We start from the raw sequence: 22,211 nt of genomic DNA, 5'->3' as shown, positions 1-22,211 counted from the left end.
TCCTCAGTTTAAGGACCAGGATACATGAGTTCCATCAGGAATATTGACCTTTGTTTGGGGTCAATAATGTGCCAAATGTCCCATTGTCCCATGGTATGCGGCGCGAATTCCCAAACGGGAACTAATTCTGTCGAAAAACAAACTTAATAGTAGAACTACATGTTCTTAAAAAAAATGGATTAAGCCATCAACTCTATTGGAAAGAAGTGCAAAACTATTGCATGGCAAATTACGTTTTTCCTATTTCAATTCACAGGCAAAATCTCGGCATGTTGTTTATAAAATAAGAAAACAATTCTTTATTGCTCAAACACTTGTGTTGGGCTTAAGTCCACTTTTAGGAAAATGTAGTTTAGGTAGATTTTTCGACTAACGGAATTACATCCTATTTGGTAATTAGCGTGGCAGACCATACAACAGCAGATGTGCAGGTATGTTACCTTACTCTGACACATAAGGGAAGATTCTCAAAAACACGCTCATCTCAAAGAGATGCAAGGATGTGCCTGCACCATCTCCGGACAATTCACAAAGAAAACAGCAAAAAATGCCCAGTGCATACATTATGGTGCTAAAGAGGTGCAAATAAGTGGACATTTGATGGCGCATCTGATGGGATGCCCACTTTTTGGGCGTATCTGTCAGATGGCCACATTTTCAAGTGCAAATGCTGACATGAGCATCACTTTGCGCCCAAGAAAATATGCATTTCATCAGATGCCCTCCAAAAAAGCGTGCATCAAATCTAAACACAAGCAAATTATTTCAGACAATTTGGGTAAAAATTGTTTAATCTCTTTGTCTTATATTCATAATATAGCTGAGAAAAAGAAACAGCATATATATTTGTTTTAACTTCTTCATCTGTGTGGTGAGTTTACTTTGTTAAAGTGGATCACTTCCCATGAGAGTAGGTGTATACCATGTACATCTCAGGTGGTAGTTTTGCCATGTCATTCAGGAATGTCAGAGGGATGTCTGGGATTGTGTTGAAGTGGAGTAGGGTTATGCATTTCTTCATAGAATTGTGTAAAACTGACAGTGTGATTGATAGACAGCAACGTGGAAAGTGTTATATTTCCTAATGTCCTCTCATTCCTGAACAAGCGCCCTACGGCCGCAGGGTTATGAGGGCCACATGGGTGCAACTGATGGCAACACAAACGCACTGTACTCAGAAATATCGTAAAATGCCCTCACTAATCCTGCGCTGGTACTTTTATACTGAGATATGACTACATATACACCCTATATTTTGAAAACAAGTGTATGCTGCCAGTCAATTAGTTGTATAAACATGAAAAACTTTGTAACTTGAACACGCAACATCACAATAAAATATTTGAGCAGAAATTAGCATAATTCGAAGAAATTTTAATGTCGAAAGTCAAAGTGCATTGTAAAAAAAATAACAATTGACTACAACAAAATAAACAATGAATTCGTCAAGTAGCATTCATTCCAACTGCATTCAAATCACATCCACTCTACCCAATCATGTGTTTTTGCTTATTATATTTTTTATTTTACAACTCGCACTTGTTCATTGACTTTACATTGTACCAGGTATCTGGTTGTTTATTACAAATATATTCTGAAAATCAATAGATCTATATGTTTCAACCTCTTTAATGACCAACAGAAGTAATCAAAACTACAAATGTTTCCTTATAGAAAGTAGGCCGAGCCTGTCCTTCCTTGACATTACGAACAAATCTGAAAATAATATGTTGTGCCCCACCCTGTATCGAAAAGAAACGGACAGGAGCAACTTGTTACAATTTCAGAGTCAACACCCTAAAACACTGCATGAAAATGTACTGTACGGAAAATTCTTGAGGAAAAAAGTAACTGCAAAAAGAATATAGATTATTTTTCAGAAGCAAGTATATTAAAAGAAAGATCGATTGAAAGCCATTACCCTAAGAAACTGGCGACGAGATCTTTAAAAAGGTCTTGGTTCCGTGATAGAGGATAACTTTTAATACCAAAAGAGGATACAGATGAAACACGAAGTAAAATAACATGCGACAACATGCAAGACATTCAGCTCTAAAATTAGATCAACCATTTAAAAGAAACTGCTTCAAAAGAGGCAACAAGAAAATTTAGAACATACGTCTAGAAAACCACAACCCAACAATATGGGTACCCTTACTGAACTAAAAAGGACAATTAAAAATATATTTAATTACCCAGCTCATGTTGTGAAGGGATAACCGACTATAAATAAATCTATATATACACCCTGGCAGATGTATGGATCATGTTGAAGAACTTGCGTAGGGCCATGACTGAGGATCATGGTATCACCACCATGACGCCACTCGTAATCTGGAAGGAATCTTTTGAAAAGAAGTCCAGTGCTGACATTACATTGACTGATGATGTTATGGCATGGGCTTGAATTGTGGGTGTGCTACGGGTCCCCTCTCACTGCATGATATGGGGTGGGGAGGCTCTGGGTCACCTCTATCAGCCAATTGAAATACGGTGATCTTCCCACATATCATTTACCTCCTCATCAATCGTTGCAGCTGAACAACGCCTACCCGAGTAACGATGTATGTGTTCCTGTCTCTCTGTGCTGTGCTTTTATACTGTGTTGTTGGCTGTGATTGGGTTGGAAAAATCTGTTACATTCTTTTCTGGGCCACTCAATCCACATTGAGAAAGCAGCAAATGTTGATGGGCATTTTTTGGAGCAAATCCAGCGGTCCGGTTTTGTGATCCAGGATTTTCGAAAGTGGTGCATCTCAGATGTGAATAGGGCGCATCTATTTCTCAGATTTGCCCACTTTTTTATTTTGTTGAAACTGGCGTATAGGTGTCTTCATCTGTGACAGGTAGCAGCTAAACCCAGCCCTATGGAAAAGAGGTGTATCGGCCACTTTACGCCTTAAAAATAGGCAAATACTCCCAAAAAATACAAATAGGGAGAAGATTAATCTCACAACAAAAATAGGAAATGGGCTCTTAGGTGCTTGTCTCGCCGTTTTCATCCACACAGCTCCATAGATATGTTTAGACCAGTAGTAGACAGTGGCAGAGGAAAAAACTACTAATATTACTGCCTAATCCAAGTGATAAACATTTACCTTTTAAGGGGCATAAATAACTAAGTGCAAAGAAGTGGCTATTATGAAAATATTACTGCTTTACAGTTAAAAAAAATGTATTCGCTTATTAAATACTCCGATTGGAATTGGCACTGACTTTATTACTCCCAAAAAATCATTTTACTCACAACTTTAAAAAATGTGAGTAAAACACTCCCACTGCAAAATCGTAGCTGGAGGACTGCCTAAACCCTCTTACTCCATTTACATACTAGTGCCAAGTGATAGAAAACCTGACACACCCCCAAGAACAACAAATGCATCAATATAATAAGCATTCCTAAATGTCCCTATGGGAGTTGGCATAGTACAGACTAAAGAGGTTATCCTGTAGTGTAGAATGCCCATACTATCCAATTCTCAATTCTAGATCTAGCCTCCCCTATAAAATTCACAACATTAAGTGCTTTTTCAGGTAGACACGACTCAAATCTTAAATTTCACCAACACAGAAGTATAGCATTTAACAACTTGTTAAAAACTAATGTACAAGTTCCAAACTAAAACTGCAGAAATTGGTTATTTTCTAATCATTCTAAATAATAATCAGGCCTAACTCAAAAAGCGCATAACACTGACAATAAGTCCCGTAGAAAGGTGTCCCGAAGGAAAAACTATTTTTTCTTAAATCAGAGAAAAAGAAAATTACTGGTGAACTCTCTACTCCCTTGTTTAAAAAAAGAGGTTATTTGATGGAGGGTGCTGCAAATATGGGAATTATGTTGCCACCAGCGTTTGCAATTAATGTCTCGGGAGGCTGGGAGATGGGCTACTTTTGCATTTAGCCAATTTACGTTAATTCACAAAATGCTTCATTCCCTTACAAACAATCTCTTGGACTACTTTGGAGAACAATTTGGTAATGTACATAGAGGGCATATTGCTGGCGACCCAAGATTGACCTTAGTCCATATTTAAAGTATCAAATGGAGGGTTGGTGGGACAATCTGCAGGGTTTGCTTTCTGCATACCAAAAAGATTAATTTCTGAAACTGCTGGTATTAGTGGTCTTCGTGAGTTTTAAAGTGCTGCGAAGATTAGCCACAATGGAAACGATGCAGATGGATACAAAGGGACTACTCAAGGATCTTGCAATTTGGTCAAATGTAGAAACCGAGACAATAACTCTGGACTCCTGGGGCATGCAATAAGACTTACTCAAAAGTAGACAACTCTTGTGAGCCATTCCACCAGTTTGTGTATGGGGGTTCATCGACATCCCCCTTTTACATCTTTACATGTGCCCTTGACTATTTTCTTTCTAGACCCCAGGAACATTTCAGGCATTAGTGTGTTTAGTTGGTGTGGCAAGGACGGTAGAACCACAATAGGCAATGGGGTTTGACTGATAAATCAAAGTACGACGAGGGCAGGGACCAGGCTGGAAAAAAGCTGTGAGAGATACACAAAGTGCCAAGTATTCTGAAGCACTTTGCCCACCTACACTTTCCAAATGTGTTGCCTGGAAGAGGTTCACATTGCACTGTCACTCATTCACTTCGCACTCAGGACAAGCAAGGCAGCGATGCAAGTAGTTCACGCTGAAATACTAGAAGGCGTGAGGCCTATTGACTTACTATTCAGTCCATCTCCTATTACAGTAAGAGGCAACTTGGCTCGGTGATCTGAAAGCCCGTCCCGATTGTTCGGCATCCCAACGCCACCACCATTCCTAACCAGGACATCCTGCTCGCTTGTTGACGAGTCCATTGTGAGAGAGAGGCAGACAGGGCACCTAGCACAGTTTTCAAATGGCCTGCTGCCAGATCATAGGTGAATCCTGTTCCGTTCCATCAGGGGTAGAAATCATGATGGACCAATCCAGTGAACGCTGAGAGGTATTTTCAATGATGTATGGCAGCTGCAGTAAGCAGGGGTAGGGAACCTTGATTAGGAAGACAGCTTGTAATAAAAACAGAACATGATCGCGAAGATGGCACAACCCCTAGAAGCAAGAACACAGAGGAAAAAAGTGTCAATCACAGCTCTGACCCAGCCTGTGTACTGAAATCTCACACACATTATAATGCAGGTGGAATCTATGGGCAAGAGTTAAAGTGGACATTTTCTAGCGAAACTAGCCATAGGCAAACAGGTCATCTACATCAACTTCCAGATACATGGCTTACTAAGTTTATCATTCACTAAAAAACAAAGGTTAACAGGCTTTGGTGACGAATTGCGTTTATCTCACAGAGGACTTTGTTTTATTTACAAATACTGCAGAGTATCTCAATCTAAGTCCGAAATGCATTGGCTAATAGAAACCCAAACACAAGCACAGCTTCACAGAATAAATCATTTGTTTCACAAAATGTATGTTTGACATGATTATGTAAATGGTAGAAAAGGAATGCGAAATTTGGATACTAATGTCTGTGAACATTTATTGACGTTAACAGCCTGGTATAAGGGCAACACAACAACAGGTGGTATCCCAAAGGCAACTTTGGGATTCTTTTGATAGCTACCAAATCACAAGGTGGACTGGTGTGCCAAGAATTTCACAAATAAATATTGTGTAGCCTCCCAGTTGAGGGCGATTGCCGAATGTAGCCCGGCAGCTACCAAAAAACACTGCATGACGAATTAACAATAATAACGGGAGCATAAAATCGGAACCCAAGATTGGCAAAGGAAACGCTACAAGACTCTGATCACCAAGAGCATGATGGAAATGTGGTAAGTTGTGGTGGCAAATGTAGGACTGACATCCTTTCCTTCTCCTATCCCCCCATACAGCAGTATGTGGTCTTCTGCCCTGCATTGTGTGGTATGGACTTCACATGATGGGGAAAAAGAGGGGAAATGCACCACGCTGGAGTGTGTATTCCTCAAAGGGGACATTACATCATTTGCAGTGTGCTAAGAGGATTTTGAGATAGTACGAGAGTTGTTTTAACCTGTGTTCAACGCAGGAGTCTGCAACCTTTGGCTTTCCAGATCTGCGGGATTGCTACTCCAGTCAGCTCTAACCAGCATAGGTAATGGTGATGGTGATGGACCGTATCTGTGACCACCGGGGACATTTCACAGGAGCATTTATATGGAACTGCGCCCATGTCCCCCTTACCACCTCCCGAACATATATTCTAACACTTCCTTGCCCTATTACCTGCCCCAAACCTAATGCAGTAAAATGTCCCTACCCCAAAATGGGATCAGTCAGCTACGGCCAGATTTTGCAGGGGCCTCATTTTTGCCATATATAAACTCATAAAAGAGAAGCGGGGGCAGATGGGATTAGCATGTAGGAAAATGGCCGAAAGAGCTGGTGTAGGAGCTAAGACAACGAGAAAGACAGTGCTTTGGGTAAGACTGTGCAAAACGTCCACCTCCACTCAATCGAGTATAAGATTGTGTACACGCCACTAATTTCACAGCATATTGGCTGAATTTTGAAGCAAGTCAATCCTTTTTTCGTCACTTACATGATCAAATCAAATGTATTTAGGAGCAGTGGGCAATCCCTAAGGCTGCAGGTGCAGGAAGGCCGCTTCTCACATTTATGTTTTCAGGTTTATGTCTTCAGTGGAGTGTTACAGAGGTACTTTGTGTCCCCTTCCACCCTTTGTCTGGCAACATTTATTGTGCCTTTGTGATGGGCCCTGGGCAGGCTGGTTGTAGTAAACCATGTTTTCTACCGCATAATGCAGTTTTGGGTACCACATAATCAATATTGTTTCCTGTGGGGTCCTGCCCTTTGGCCATCTTGCTTTTGGGCAGTCTCCCTGCCCTTACAAGTTGGAATCTCCCATATAAGTGCATGCACTCTCGCAGGGTTTACCTCCAGGCTCTCGGATAAGTGCTTTGAGTGACGGAACTGGCGGAAAGGGAGCTTAGGACCATCTAGCTACAATCCACACATCTTCAGGAGATGTCTGTTGCCGGGCAGATTTAGGGTTGGTGGCTGACCATGATTAGACAGCCGTTACCTGTTTAAATGGCGCAGAGCCTTTCCACTAGTGTCAGGACAAACCCACAGCCAGGATTTTGGCAAAGCAGAGCAGCTCTAAAGCTAATAATCCAAAGACGTGAAGACGGCCCTGAAGACCCATTGACTCCTGCTGAAGCGAACGAGCATTGCCCACGGCATCCACTGGCAAGCCGTTGCTGCCTCTGCTCTGACCATGGAAGGCCCTCAGTGGTACCATCCTCCCTTGGACTGGTGGGACCAACTAGTCCTGCATCCTGCATCAGCGCTCTGAAGTGGGTAAACTTTGGCTGTGTCCACGGTCCTACTGTGGGCTGAACATTCACAGACTGTGACGCTCTGCTTTAACGGTTGCAGACCCAAGCTAGAGCTTGGGACTAGGGAGGGTCCTCAAGGTGTGGCCCAGGAACATGGTCCCCTGCATCAGTTGCTTTCCATCCTGAAGAGGGTCCTGCCTGAAGCCTCGTCTTTGCAGTTACCTCACGTTGAGCCTGCTGGTCCCTGACCTGGAAGTCCCTACTCCTTGAAGTCATCAAGGCGTCTGTCCTTGGGTGTCTAGCCAATCCTGTTGCGAGTCTGCTGGAGCCGTCCTTGAACCGGAGATTGGAAACGCCACCTAGCCGGACCCAACCCCAGTCCTTACTTCCACCACTGCATTCACAACCCCTAGGCCTCCACCAACGGGGCCAACAACAGAAGTAAGAGGCCCCAGAAATTCTGAGTACCCAGGGGTGGCTGCTTGAAAAATCAGAGTGAGCATATGTTCCTTTGGGTATCGTGCATGCAATGGATGGGGATGCAGAATAACTCGGACACCAAATAATCGAACCAACTCAGGAAGATGGCAAAGGTGCCATTTTATTAACAATGATCTAATACAGGTAATTACAACAGACATCCACGGACGTTTGCTCGAGCTCTCAGCGCATTATCAAACGTAATGCCATACTATGTGGCAAATGAGAAAAACCTATGAGGGATTGTGCTAGGTTCAAGGGGAATATCTAAGTACACTTTCTATTCGGCTGATACTGGGATTGGACATCTTCAACACTATTATGTACACAGTATACCATTGATCTTCAAACTCCCTTCATTATACGGCCCTCTATAATTGGTTGGCACGCTTGTGCCAGTATGGAACAGTCGGTTCACTTAGCAGCAGGTAAACTCAGACCCAGATGGCAGGAGGTGGACTTGACTTCACCCCCCCCACCCAATTAGACCAACGTCTCTTCACCCATGCATTCTGCCATAAAGATTGTGTTTGAACTTGGCCTTGCAAAGTATTCCTGTCTCTGGGAGTATGACGTCACTGGCTTCTCCTTCACTCTTTCATATTCCTTCAGGGAGTTCCTCCCTCAGATCATCATCTCTTCGGGGATACATCTGATGGGACTTTCTCAGAGGGTACCTTCTTTCGAATACTCTCCGTGGTATGGACACAACTGCTGGTGTTAAGCATGGCACCATCTCAGGCTTCCACATATAGGAGGTGGGGGGTGGTATTTCCTGCAGACGCATGCAGCTGCTCCTCTACAAGAGTTTGGGGTGTGGTTGTATATAGCACTTTTTGTGGGGCCCCTCAACCTTTAGGGACTGAATTGTTGTTAAGTCCACTGATTAGCACTACCCTTTGCTGGCTGTGGGCAGAGGAGTTCTAGTGTAGGATTTCCTCTTGGGCAGTTCTTGGTGTGGTGAAATTGGGAATGTACACCTCATTTTGTCCTAATACTGTCTACCTTAAAAGTGTGCCTTTAAACTGCAGTTTACCCATCTTTTGGCTAAAGCCAAACCATGTGCAGGCAAAATGAGGATTCCTGAGCCCCCTCACCCCCACCTTATTCCAGGTACTTCGCTGTGAATTGAACTCTCCGAGAGTCTGTAGCTACGCACCTCGTAGGATAGTGTAAAGGTGGAGCCAGGTACCCCCACCCAAAGCTCCTCCCCCATGTTGCCTATATGTTGTGAGCCAGAGTGCGAGAAATGGGCAGTACCAGTAAGAATACTGATACCAAAGAGGATCATGGAAGCAAGGTTCCCATTAAGAAAGTCACACATGCATTCACAACAATATGATGGCCATCTGAATGAAATCCCAAGGAAAAGGGAAAGATGAGTGAAAATGCAGATTGGTGACATCATACAGAGCAAAGCTGACGCACCCAGAAGAGATGCAGAGACGAGAGGACATAGACGATCTATAGGCACCTAAGAGGAAGCGTCAAAGATGAGCAACATTTCGGGCTTGAGATGGAGATGCTCGTGCTACAGAAAATAACGAAGAAGATGTCAAGTCATTTTACAATTGTACAGTCGCAGCAACGCAAGCAGATAAAGTATTCTTTAAGGCTGGCTATATAGTGAATAGATTGCGGCAATGCGCCAACGTATATGTATAGGAATGAATGGACTACAGATATTCCATAACGCACTTTAGCAGAGCTAGTCACCATGAGCAGAAAGGATTTTTCAGTGTGTCGCAGTTAGAAATTGAAAGCTTAACCATGCAGGTGAATCAAGGAAAGGCTTGGTTGGCCCAACACCAAAAAATCAAGGCCGCCACGAGTCAGGATGTTCTTGCAGAAGCTACAATTAACGTGTGAAAAGAACAAACTCTTGTGGAGGTGAGGTGGAAAAACATTAAAGAAGTCAGAGGTTCTTCATTTCATGGTCTACAGTCACGTGATCGGATGATATGATAATATTTAGAAAGCGCTTAATACCCAGAGGTTTCTAAGCGCGGACCCGGGGATCGAACCTGTGTTGCTCCATGTCGTCTTTCTTCCAAGGCGCGCATGTTGCCACTGAGCTATCCTCCCAAGACAGGATGGAAATAGACACTGGACTGAGCTGAATCGAAACTGAGATGGAGGGGATGCCTATACTCACACTTATTCCCAAGCATGACCAACAAACTCAAGGCCAATCTTCAAAGGGCTAATTGACTGGCAGACAGCAGAGTGATGATGGATAGTAGGCTAATTGGTGGGAAGCTATGGTTATGACCACCCCACGTAGCACCTGAGTGTTGCTTACCCATGTGGAATATTACAGAGGGGTACAAGGGTCCCAACCAATTATAGAGGGACACGTAATTGAGAATCCTACAGTTTGTGTAACCAATGGGACGCGTTGTGCATTTGATGACGTTCATAATGACCTGCACTAGAAGAGGGCTTTGTTGCCCACTTGAAGTTAGATACCCAATCACCTTCCCTGATCAGTATGCAACGTATACCTAGATGTTCCCTGTAAGCCTATCACACCCTCAAGTAGGTTTTTTATAGTTTGCCACGTAGACTTACGCCAGTAATGACGAATTGTTAGTATAAAAATTCAGTTTTTTCATATTATGTTTGAGATTGCTTGTGCGATGTCAGATGATGTCCCTGACAGTTTTTTCATATTATGTTTGAGATTGCTTGTGCGATGTCAGATGCTCCCCTGTTTTAGATAATTGACATTAAAACAGTTGAACTTTGCCAACTTCCTGGGTCCGTTTTATTATTGATGTGTGAGTATATTCAGCATCCCAACTCTAAGTATTGCTACCTCGTTTTAAAGGGCTGGGTCGGACACCCGAGTTCAGTAGGACTGCTCAAGTTAAGCGCCTACCTTATAAGGAAGACTGTATGACACATTTATAGTCCCTTCCTCCCCCGCTTTACTGGATAGCATTTTTGCACTGCTTTCTGTTACCACTTTTTACTGTTTGTATTGCAAAGGATTGTGAAATCTCACTTTGGGATTGTATGTATGTGCGGATAGGCGTGTTTTGTAGTGGATAGTATTTACAGGTTTCCCTTGCACGCGTGTGAAGCCCAGTGAAGAGTATACGTTCTATGTTCCATTATGCGGTTGTCTCGAAGTGTTGTTTGCTCTCCCAAGTCTTCCTTCCTGCTCTGCCTACTCTGAGAGAGTTTGGTAAGACAAAGTGTGACAAGCCCCTGTTCCTCACGTAGGTCCTCTCTGGACCCTCCCACATGGCTGGCATTGAAGAAACCCCCAACAGCAAATGGCACCTTTTGAGTGCAGACTTGGGTCCCACACTTTCGGGTGGTTGATGACAGCAAAAAGCATCTTAGAGAAAGCATTTGTCTGCTTCCATGTGGGTTAAAGGCTTTCATTGAACATGGTAACTAAGGGTCAGGGGGTCGGAATAGCTGCCCAGCCATGAAGCCAATGGATGCCGGATTCAGTTTAAATAATGCAGCCAATTGATGGAAGGTTGACAAGTCACTGGCACGCCAATTTCTCAGCCACAGCAATATAAGCAGGGTAATGTCGCCCTTCTATCAACATTTCCTCTTCCTGAAAAAGCGGTCTGTGCTGACGAATATGAAAAACTTTCTGGGATAAAATAACAGTTTAAGATTTGTTTCTGTTTTATAAAGCGCTGCTGTCGCCGTGAAGCCAGATTCAAGGTGCTCAGTAACCAATATTACTTATTACCAGTGCTCCAGATACGATTTGTAAGTGGGAGTATTTTACTCCCCCTTTTTTAAAAAAAAATTTTTTTTAGGGAATAAAAATGCAAGTCCAATTCCAAATGGGGGTGTTTTATATGCGGGTAAAAATGTTGGAAAACGGAAATGTTTTTGTAATAATTATTTATTTGCGTCTAGGTATTCATGCACATACAAGATACGGTTTTACGCCTTTCCATCAGGCAGTAATAAAAGGACTTTCTTCCTGTGCGACTACCTGAACTACTGGGCCAAACATATCCATGGAGCTTTGTGGGCAAAAGGCATTTTTTTGTTGGGAGTATTTTTACTCCCTATGTATATTTTTTGTGAGTATTTAGCTATTTTAGGGAGTAAAAGTGCCCAACCCCCCCCCTCACACCCCCTCTTTCTCTGTAGGGCTGCTTATTACCGTCATTATTAACTGTAATGTGGTCCTTAATCTATCGGGCAGGGGGTTAGGGGGGAGATAGTGTGGTTTGATAAAACCCGGCCAGAGTATTGAATTCATGGCGCACAGCATGGTCCTCTTCCCAAGGCCAGCAGGCTGCGCATCAGCTTTCCTCTTGGCTAGTTGCATGGAGATTGAAGAAGAGCAGAGAGGAGGGTGGGCCACTAGCTGAGAAGCCTAAACAGTCTCGTTTATAGATGCCCTATTCTCAGCATACCACCTGAAGTGCCCAGGTCTAGAGGAGGCACTGGCTATTGTTGCCTGGCTCTAGACAGTCTGCCTTGGCCAGTGGCAGAAGATGCCAATCTAGCATAGACACTGGCTTTACCAGGGAAGGGCGAGTAAGCTAAATGTTGAGTCTTAAATGGCTGCTGTTCGTTCGGAGATTCCTACCAAAGGGATTATGGACCAATTGCTATTCTTGGTTTTTGCTAGAAACGTACAGGAGCCACTGCCTCCTAGACCGTGCTGAATGAATACCTTTAACTAAGGGTGCTTCAGTATTAACCTTAACATAAAGGTCTAGCTAAGGGAAACAACGCAACGTTCACAGCCTTTGGCTCCCAGAGGGCCCCCTCCGGTTGCAGCCAATGTCCTCTTGCTGTTCTTATTTCATATCACACGTTTACAGCAACTGGAAATATTTTGACGGAGCTGGAATGGAGCAAGGAATTACCATACAAAACACCTAAACAGATGCCACATACTGCCTGCTATACCTTGGCAGAGTAATATGCCAGGTGCAGCCACACACGCCCGGGTGTTCCAATTATAAATGAAGGTACAGCCACATTAGGCAAAGATGCAGACTCACATCCTTAGGGCCAAGCAAAGACTTGTAATTGTAATACGTTATTTGTAACGCGCTTAATACCCAGAGGTTTCTAAGCGCGGACCTGGAGATCGAATCTGTGTTCCTCTGCTTCGTCTTGCTTCCAAGGCGAGCACGTTGCCCCTGAGCTATCCTCCCGCGACGTTGTGCATTCAGGTAGAGCCTTCCCATGCCAGGTTCAGTCCCACACGTTCCGGTATTTGTGCCAAATGCTAAGCGCAGCCTAGTGTGTCAAAATATGGCCACTAAGCCATAGCTATTTGCCAATACACTTCCATTATAGAACAGGTACAGGTGCCCACATCCTGTACTTATAAAAGGTGGGCCCCCATCGCGGGTGCAACATGCCAAGCTGCTAGCCTGGCATAGACGTCATGGATAAAGAGCAAAGCGTATACAGCTCCTCCTCCCCTCTAGTGACACCTAAACATCTGTGCAGATGAGGAATAAATGCACTGAGCCTCAATACTCCTGTTGCAAAAATATTCTTCAGTATTTCATCATGTGTACACAAACAATTTCTGATAACTAAAAACGAATTCACAAGCACATAACAAGCAGCATACATTTGGGGTTAGTGCAAAGGTGTGTTTAATAAGCACGCAACATATTTCGAAAAATTAGTCAATAATATTATATTGGGGTATGCAGGAACAGCCTCTCTCAATACAATCACCCTTAGTTTATCTGTTGGAGATGATTCACACATCCGGATGGCGTCATATGGCTACAGAGGTTGATGTACTAGGCATTGCTGAGCGGCTAAAGTTAATTAGTAGTATTCTCTGCTTGATGTTTTTTTTACAGTAGGCGATTTCTATAAAAACATTGTCGCTGACAGTGTGTTTCGGCCCTTGTTGTGATGATGCGCACATCCTTGCGTTCCATCTTGTATATCTTCTATTGGGCCTTCATCAGCAAATATATTTATTTAATCGTATGACATTGATCATTCATCTAACCCTGTGTATAATCTGTAAAATAATAAAAACCAGGAATGAGTGAAGACTCTTACTGCATGTGAGTTGTAACTAATAGTCAACTGAGTTAAGGGAGACTACTGACCTGAAACTTGTTCAGACACTTGGGGAATATTTGGGTAATTCTTAGCAATGGATCATTCGTTCCATTCACACAAGACTTTAGATTTCCAAATTGGTCACTCCATTCACAGAGTTGAACCTATAGTAAAAAACATGTGTTAATTGTAGAAACAGCTCAAATGTGTTTAGATGATACAAATAGATCTTAATTCTGTATGATAGTTGTTACTAAACTTGCAGTGATGTGTGGTTCTACAACTTGATGGATGTGCCATGGATCTTCTTAAGCCAAAATATTATTTCTTGCCACTGCAGGAATAGATCGATTTTAGACACATAATGGACAATAGTGAAAATCCTATTCCTCTACAAACCTATTACGAAGAAACTATTTGGAAGGAACTCAAAAGGCACCTAGTAAACACCTAAATTGAGCATTATTAAGGCCCGGATGCCAAACATCCTGTTTCTATACCATTGACTTGCTATTTACTATGCTGTTAGAGGACACGCACGAGTTCAGCGCTGCCGACATTTTGTGGCGCAAGCTAATGTCGTGTTGGCATGGGGACGGATGCCTACTTCCTGGCGCTTATGGCAGCTGACACAGCTGGCGGCCAGAGCCTGGCGTCACACTGGATTGCTAGATATATGCCCAGGCGTCATGTGCCCAAATATGTTGTGTGTATATGAAACACACCTTTGCACTAACCCCACAGTTATGCTACTTGTTATATGTATGTGAATTCGTTTTTAGTTATCACAACTTGTTTGTGGTACACATGATCGAAATATTGAATAATAATAATAATAAAACTTATGAACGAACTTGAACGTTGCTATGCAACGGGAGTATTGATGCTCAGTGCAGCATTTATTCCCTATCTGCGCAGATGTTATCGGCGACACTCGAGGGAGGGGTAGCTCCATATTCTTTTGCTCTTTATATTTAACTCCCCGTTTTCAAGTATCAGCACCCTGGCACAAAAGGTTAGGGGCCGTCCCCTGTATCTTTACATTAAGGTTATGCAGACATTCACCGTCGTTCCAGAGTTTGTGCCATGCAGGCAATGTCTACCACCATACTGCACACAATGGCGCATTCACAATGATGTAACATATGTAAAAACCCGAATAATTTAGACGCGTTTTGCCAAAAGGTCAAACAAAATTATTCCTAGAACTAAGACATTTTAAAGCCCTCATTCATTCATTTACACGCTCGCCCCCAAAGCAAAGTCTTTCTCACTCTCTTCACTCCGATTAAAGTATTGATACGCTTGTGATTTTAGGGTCACCCATTTCAAGCCATCGTCTTCTGAGAGTACTAACCCAGAATCTCCCAGGCACATCAGACTACAGTGAGCCCCCTTTAGTGGCTGCAACAGTGCTGGAGTCTGGGACCCTCACAGTGTTCCCTCATAGTCCTCTGTGCCGCATCCTCTCTCCCGTGAGCCACGGGCTCAAACCCCCTGGCAAGCAATGTGACATTTCTAGCAATGTTTGGTGCTAGTAGAGGTGTGAATGTGGGGTGACGAGGAATGAGTGGACAGGAAAGAAGAGAAGATAGGCTGGGCCAAAGAGAGCAAGGGAGAGTAGGATAAAGACAAGGACTACGGAAGGAGAGGATGGATAAAGATATCACATCATATATAGGGGGATATAGGATGAGAAAGAAGAGGAAGGGGTGTGAAGAGGATAGGCCTGGTCAGAGAGGAAGATAGATAAGGAGGAGAGAATAAAAGGGATAATATAATCTATACAGAAGGATAGGATGGGAAAGAGGAGGAAACCGTGGGCCAGAAAGAGGAGAGGATAGATAGGCTGGCCAAGGGAGGCTAGGAGAAAGTGGGGGTGGGGGGATATGCAAGGAGAGGATGGACAACGATTATAATCTATGGGAGAGGATAGGAAGAAGAGGAACGAGTGGACCGGAAAGAGGCTGGGTCAGTAGAGAGCAAGGCAGAGGAGGCTAAATAGGAGAGAGGATGGATATGTAAGAAGAGGATGGCTAAAGAGGTTATAGTCTAAAGCAGAGGACAGGGGAAGGAACGAATGGAAAATAACGGAAAAGGAGTAGGTAGGTCATGATGGGTTGGGGTGAGGGTAGGGTAGGAAGAGAGGGTGTGTGATTACGAGGAGAGGCAAGAAGAGGATAACAAAATGTCTGGTTGAGGAGAGAATTCTAAAGAGAGAAAATCGCACATAAAGAGAAGACAATGGAAAAGGTAAGGTGTTGGGACAACGGGAAAGGAAACAAGCACCTGGCTGAGGAGACGACAGACAAGGAGAAGTGAAGATGGGTATCAAAAAGGATGGTGTGAAGAATGAGGATTTGTAAAATGAGGAGGTGACAAGGGAAACATTTGCACTAGCAAGGGGACAAGCATACTTGGGAAATGTTTTCCGTGAAAGCATTGCAGTATGCCAAGAGATGTCCTATTAAACAGTTTACTGCACTGGCTTTCTGGCCAAGGCGCACAGAAGCAGTATAAACACCAAAATAAAAAGGTGATTGAATTAAAAAGCATGCTGGAAATCAAAAAAAATTTGGGAACCACGTTCCCATCGTGCAGGCGTTTGGGGTGGAGGCAGTAATGTGGGCGGTGCTAAAGGAGGAGTTCCAGCAGAGGCTGAGTATCCCCTGATCTCCTCAAGAAACCGAACCAAGTTGAGCTGGGGGTGTTAGAAAAGATTTCTCTTGAAGCAACTTTTCCTCCACAGACCCCCAAACCTTTTGCATGCATTTCTGTATCCTAACCTGACTTTATACAGTGGAACACAGCCTTCAGTTGTTGGTGCTGTGAAACTTTGTTTCTCTTGGTCTTTCAATTTTGTTGCCACTTGTTGGTAACTTTTTATCATTGCGCAAAGTACTGTACAGTACCGCACAATGGGGTCATTGTGTCTCATGGCCTTAGACACCCTCTATGGAATTTGTGGTGATTGTACAATGTGCCTTGGAACAGACTGGTGGCAGCAGTAACTTTTTCTTGTATGGTGGTACTTTTTTAACCGAGCCCTACCGCTTTTGGCTCATGGCGGTGGCTAGTGTCTAACATGGTCGTGCCACAAGCTCTTTTGTCTTGTTTCTTTGGCCATTGTGTCCCTTGACATAACTCCTGCCCTTCCAGAGCGGGGATTTCCGTATTTGGGCATGAAGTTGCCCGCAAAAGCCGCTTCTTTTGCGGGTCCATGCAGGTCAAGTGTGCCAGTGTGCCTGGTGTGCACAAGACCACAAGAACCCAAGTGGTCCCAGATTGGACCGCTGCTGGTGTGCATGCCTAGGGCAGATCTTGCCATTGGTGGGCTGAGTGCAAGCAATCATCTGACCATGGAAAGAGGATGGTTCCTGCATTCATTCCAGAGATCAGCAACAGATCATAACCGATCTGAAGAAGGAGCCAAGTACCTTGAAGAGCCAGCAGAGCAAAGGACGATCCTGAGACGCACTTGAAGAGGGCTGGCACCCGAATCCCGCTGTAGTACCGGTCGAGGCCTGCTTTGCGCCTGATCCCAAAAGGCCTATGAAGGCGCTTCGAAGCCTAGGAGCGGTGGTGGGACCAATCACTCAACATCTCTGGTAACCCTGCAAGTGAGCCTGTTCAGAAGTGTCCCTGGCCCATCCAGTGGGCTGTCCAGCTTAATCCTTGGTTGCCGTACAGGAGCATAAGCATTTCATGTTTCAACCCAGCTTATCCAACAAGGCGCCCTTCTGCCGAATGTTGTCGTCCCAGCACCTTAGGGCTGCTTCAAACCATGAGAGTTAGGCTTCCCTGTGTCACTGTGTGACAGTGGCGGTCGCTGAAGGCACTTTTCCTGCGTTCCTTCCAGTGCATGGAGGCCTACCGCATCACTGTTTTCTTCGGTTTTCATCCGAATCGAGAGTAGCAGCTCCTAGGTGTGGGGTAAATGGACAGGTACCTCATAACCGGTGCAACACCGGGTAACAGACTGGATACAGCCGACGCCGCCCTGGACCCTACCTACCCCCTTTTGTTGGTGCTCCTCGCTTCTTCCCATCATGGTCTGATAATGCTCACACGAACTGTACTGTATTGTGACCTAGCCTTGCTCGTTTGTTCGCATTTATTTTAATTTCTGCTCATTGTTTTGGACTGATCCACTGAACATCATTCAGCTGTTATGTGTGTCTGGAGTGATGGGTATGCCTGTCCTTGTCTGTTGTAAACCAATAAAAATAATGTATCAAAAAGAGTAGCAGCTCCTGTCCCATACCAGAACAGTGTTCGCACCTGCAGGCCTGTGCATCTGGAAACATAACCGGGGGCTGGAAATCGTACCTCCGACGACCACCTCTAGACCTGCCAAGTCTGGACCAAAACCGAGCTAAGGGCAGCGAGTTGCGAAGTCACTTACCAGTGGCCCTTTGTTCATCCAAACGCATTTACGCATTGAAGGTTCTTTTGGCCTTCCTGTTGGCTTGGGTAGTATTCACTTCATAAAGCCCTCCCAGTGTTAGGAACCAGATCGCCTCCTGACTCTTGGAACCCGTTTCACCCCTTCAGAATTCTTCGCTTAACTTTTCCCTGCCTGCTAAGAAGTACTTGTGAACTTTTAGCACAACTGCACACTTTTATGTGTCCATTGAACATTGAGCACAAGGCTCAATTCATCTGAGGGCTGCCATCTCCGAAGACGGTTAGTGCTATAAAGGTTATTCACCCTTATCCTGTGGATGTATTAACTTTCTCACACTGACTCCAGTGACTGTATACATATTACATAGTGTGGTGTTTTACTATTGCATTTCAGGATCCACCTGGCAGAAGATGCCAATCTAGCATAGACACTGGCTTTACCAGGGAAGGGCGAGTAAGCTAAATGTTGAGTCTTAAATGGCTGCTGTTCGTTCGGAGATTCCTACCAAAGGGATTATGGACCAATTGCTATTCTTGGTTTTTGCTAGAAACGTACAGGAGCCACTGCCTCCTAGACCGTGCTGAATGAATACCTTTAACTAAGGGTGCTTCAGTATTAACCTTAACATAAAGGTCTAGCTAAGGGAAACAACGCAACGTTCACAGCCTTTGGCTCCCAGAGGGCCCCCTCCGGTTGCAGCCAATGTCCTCTTGCTGTTCTTATTTCATATCACACGTTTACAGCAACTGGAAATATTTTGACGGAGCTGGAATGGAGCAAGGAATTACCATACAAAACACCTAAACAGATGCCACATACTGCCTGCTATACCTTGGCAGAGTAATATGCCAGGTGCAGCCACACACGCCCGGGTGTTCCAATTATAAATGAAGGTACAGCCACATTAGGCAAAGATGCAGACTCACATCCTTAGGGCCAAGCAAAGACTTGTAATTGTAATACGTTATTTGTAACGCGCTTAATACCCAGAGGTTTCTAAGCGCGGACCTGGAGATCGAATCTGTGTTCCTCTGCTTCGTCTTGCTTCCAAGGCGAGCACGTTGCCCCTGAGCTATCCTCCCGCGACGTTGTGCATTCAGGTAGAGCCTTCCCATGCCAGGTTCAGTCCCACACGTTCCGGTATTTGTGCCAAATGCTAAGCGCAGCCTAGTGTGTCAAAATATGGCCACTAAGCCATAGCTATTTGCCAATACACTTCCATTATAGAACAGGTACAGGTGCCCACATCCTGTACTTATAAAAGGTGGGCCCCCATCGCGGGTGCAACATGCCAAGCTGCTAGCCTGGCATAGACGTCATGGATAAAGAGCAAAGAGTATACAGCTCCTCCTCCCCTCTAGTGACACCTAAACATCTGTGCAGATGAGGAATAAATGCACTGAGCCTCAATACTCCTGTTGCAAAAATATTCTTCAGTATTTCATCATGTGTACACAAACAATTTCTGATAACTAAAAACGAATTCACAAGCACATAACAAGCAGCATACATTTGGGGTTAGTGCAAAGGTGTGTTTAATAAGCACGCAACATATTTCGAAAAATTAGTCAATAATATTATATTGGGGTATGCAGGAACAGCCTCTCTCAATACAATCACCCTTAGTTTATCTGTTGGAGATGATTCACACATCCGGATGGCGTCATATGGCTACAGAGGTTGATGTACTAGGCATTGCTGAGCGGCTAAAGTTAATTAGTAGTATTCTCTGCTTGATGTTTTTTTTACAGTAGGCGATTTCTATAAAAACATTGTCGCTGACAGTGTGTTTCGGCCCTTGTTGTGATGATGCGCACATCCTTGCGTTCCATCTTGTATATCTTCTATTGGGCCTTCATCAGCAAATATATTTATTTAATCGTATGACATTGATCATTCATCTAACCCTGTGTATAATCTGTAAAATAATAAAAACCAGGAATGAGTGAAGACTCTTACTGCATGTGAGTTGTAACTAATAGTCAACTGAGTTAAGGGAGACTACTGACCTGAAACTTGTTCAGACACTTGGGGAATATTTGGGTAATTCTTAGCAATGGATCATTCGTTCCATTCACACAAGACTTTAGATTTCCAAATTGGTCACTCCATTCACAGAGTTGAACCTATAGTAAAAAACATGTGTTAATTGTAGAAACAGCTCAAATGTGTTTAGATGATACAAATAGATCTTAATTCTGTATGATAGTTGTTACTAAACTTGCAGTGATGTGTGGTTCTACAACTTGATGGATGTGCCATGGATCTTCTTAAGCCAAAATATTATTTCTTGCCACTGCAGGAATAGATCGATTTTAGACACATAATGGACAATAGTGAAAATCCTATTCCTCTACAAACCTATTACGAAGAAACTATTTGGAAGGAACTCAAAAGGCACCTAGTAAACACCTAAATTGAGCATTATTAAGGCCCGGATGCCAAACATCCTGTTTCTATACCATTGACTTGCTATTTACTATGCTGTTAGAGGACACGCACGAGTTCAGCGCTGCCGACATTTTGTGGCGCAAGCTAATGTCGTGTTGGCATGGGGACGGATGCCTACTTCCTGGCGCTTATGGCAGCTGACACAGCTGGCGGCCAGCGCCTGGCGTCACACTGGATTGCTAGATATATGCCCAGGCGTCATGTGCCCAAATATGTTGTGTGTATATGAAACACACCTTTGCACTAACCCCACAGTTATGCTACTTGTTATATGTATGTGAATTCGTTTTTAGTTATCACAACTTGTTTGTGGTACACATGATCGAAATATTGAATAATAATAATAATAAAACTTATGAACGAACTTGAACGTTGCTATGCAACGGGAGTATTGATGCTCAGTGCAGCATTTATTCCCTATCTGCGCAGATGTTATCGGCGACACTCGAGGGAGGGGTAGCTCCATATTCTTTTGCTCTTTATATTTAACTCCCCGTTTTCAAGTATCAGCACCCTGGCACAAAAGGTTAGGGGCCGTCCCCTGTATCTTTACATTAAGGTTATGCAGACATTCACCGTCGTTCCAGAGTTTGTGCCATGCAGGCAATGTCTACCACCATACTGCACACAATGGCGCATTCACAATGATGTAACATATGTAAAAACCCGAATAATTTAGACGCGTTTTGCCAAAAGGTCAAACAAAATTATTCCTAGAACTAAGACATTTTAAAGCCCTCATTCATTCATTTACACGCTCGCCCCCAAAGCAAAGTCTTTCTCACTCTCTTCACTCCGATTAAAGTATTGATACGCTTGTGATTTTAGGGTCACCCATTTCAAGCCATCGTCTTCTGAGAGTACTAACCCAGAATCTCCCAGGCACATCAGACTACAGTGAGCCCCCTTTAGTGGCTGCAACAGTGCTGGAGTCTGGGACCCTCACAGTGTTCCCTCATAGTCCTCTGTGCCGCATCCTCTCTCCCGTGAGCCACGGGCTCAAACCCCCTGGCAAGCAATGTGACATTTCTAGCAATGTTTGGTGCTAGTAGAGGTGTGAATGTGGGGTGACGAGGAATGAGTGGACAGGAAAGAAGAGAAGATAGGCTGGGCCAAAGAGAGCAAGGGAGAGTAGGATAAAGACAAGGACTACGGAAGGAGAGGATGGATAAAGATATCACATCATATATAGGGGGATATAGGATGAGAAAGAAGAGGAAGGGGTGTGAAGAGGATAGGCCTGGTCAGAGAGGAAGATAGATAAGGAGGAGAGAATAAAAGGGATAATATAATCTATACAGAAGGATAGGATGGGAAAGAGGAGGAAACCGTGGGCCAGAAAGAGGAGAGGATAGATAGGCTGGCCAAGGGAGGCTAGGAGAAAGTGGGGGTGGGGGGATATGCAAGGAGAGGATGGACAACGATTATAATCTATGGGAGAGGATAGGAAGAAGAGGAACGAGTGGACCGGAAAGAGGCTGGGTCAGTAGAGAGCAAGGCAGAGGAGGCTAAATAGGAGAGAGGATGGA

The 22,211-nt window shown here is 44.0% G+C and overlaps 1 protein-coding gene across 3 annotated transcripts in view; it reads right to left on the bottom strand.

Moving 5' to 3' along the window:
• GOLGA3 (golgin A3) overlaps positions 1 to 22,211 on the bottom strand; it is a 594,692-nt gene that overhangs the window by 500,638 nt on the left and 71,843 nt on the right. For 2 of the 3 annotated variants that reach the window (XM_069620008.1, XM_069620009.1), the window contains exon 2: positions 4,697 to 5,064. The exons of the other annotated variant lie outside the window; for it this stretch is intronic. In XM_069620008.1, the coding sequence (XP_069476109.1) occupies positions 4,697 to 4,829 (133 nt within the window). In that variant the 5' untranslated portion in view covers positions 4,830 to 5,064. The remainder of the gene's footprint in view (positions 1 to 4,696; positions 5,065 to 22,211) is intronic. 3 annotated transcript variants of the gene reach the window in all.

This window comes from Ambystoma mexicanum, chromosome 10, assembly GCF_040938575.1.
Source record: "Ambystoma mexicanum isolate Mex_15411 chromosome 10, UKY_AmexF1_1, whole genome shotgun sequence".
Classification (NCBI taxonomy): Eukaryota; Metazoa; Chordata; class Amphibia; order Caudata; family Ambystomatidae; genus Ambystoma; species Ambystoma mexicanum.
This window is presented reverse-complemented; position numbering and strand designations above follow the sequence as displayed.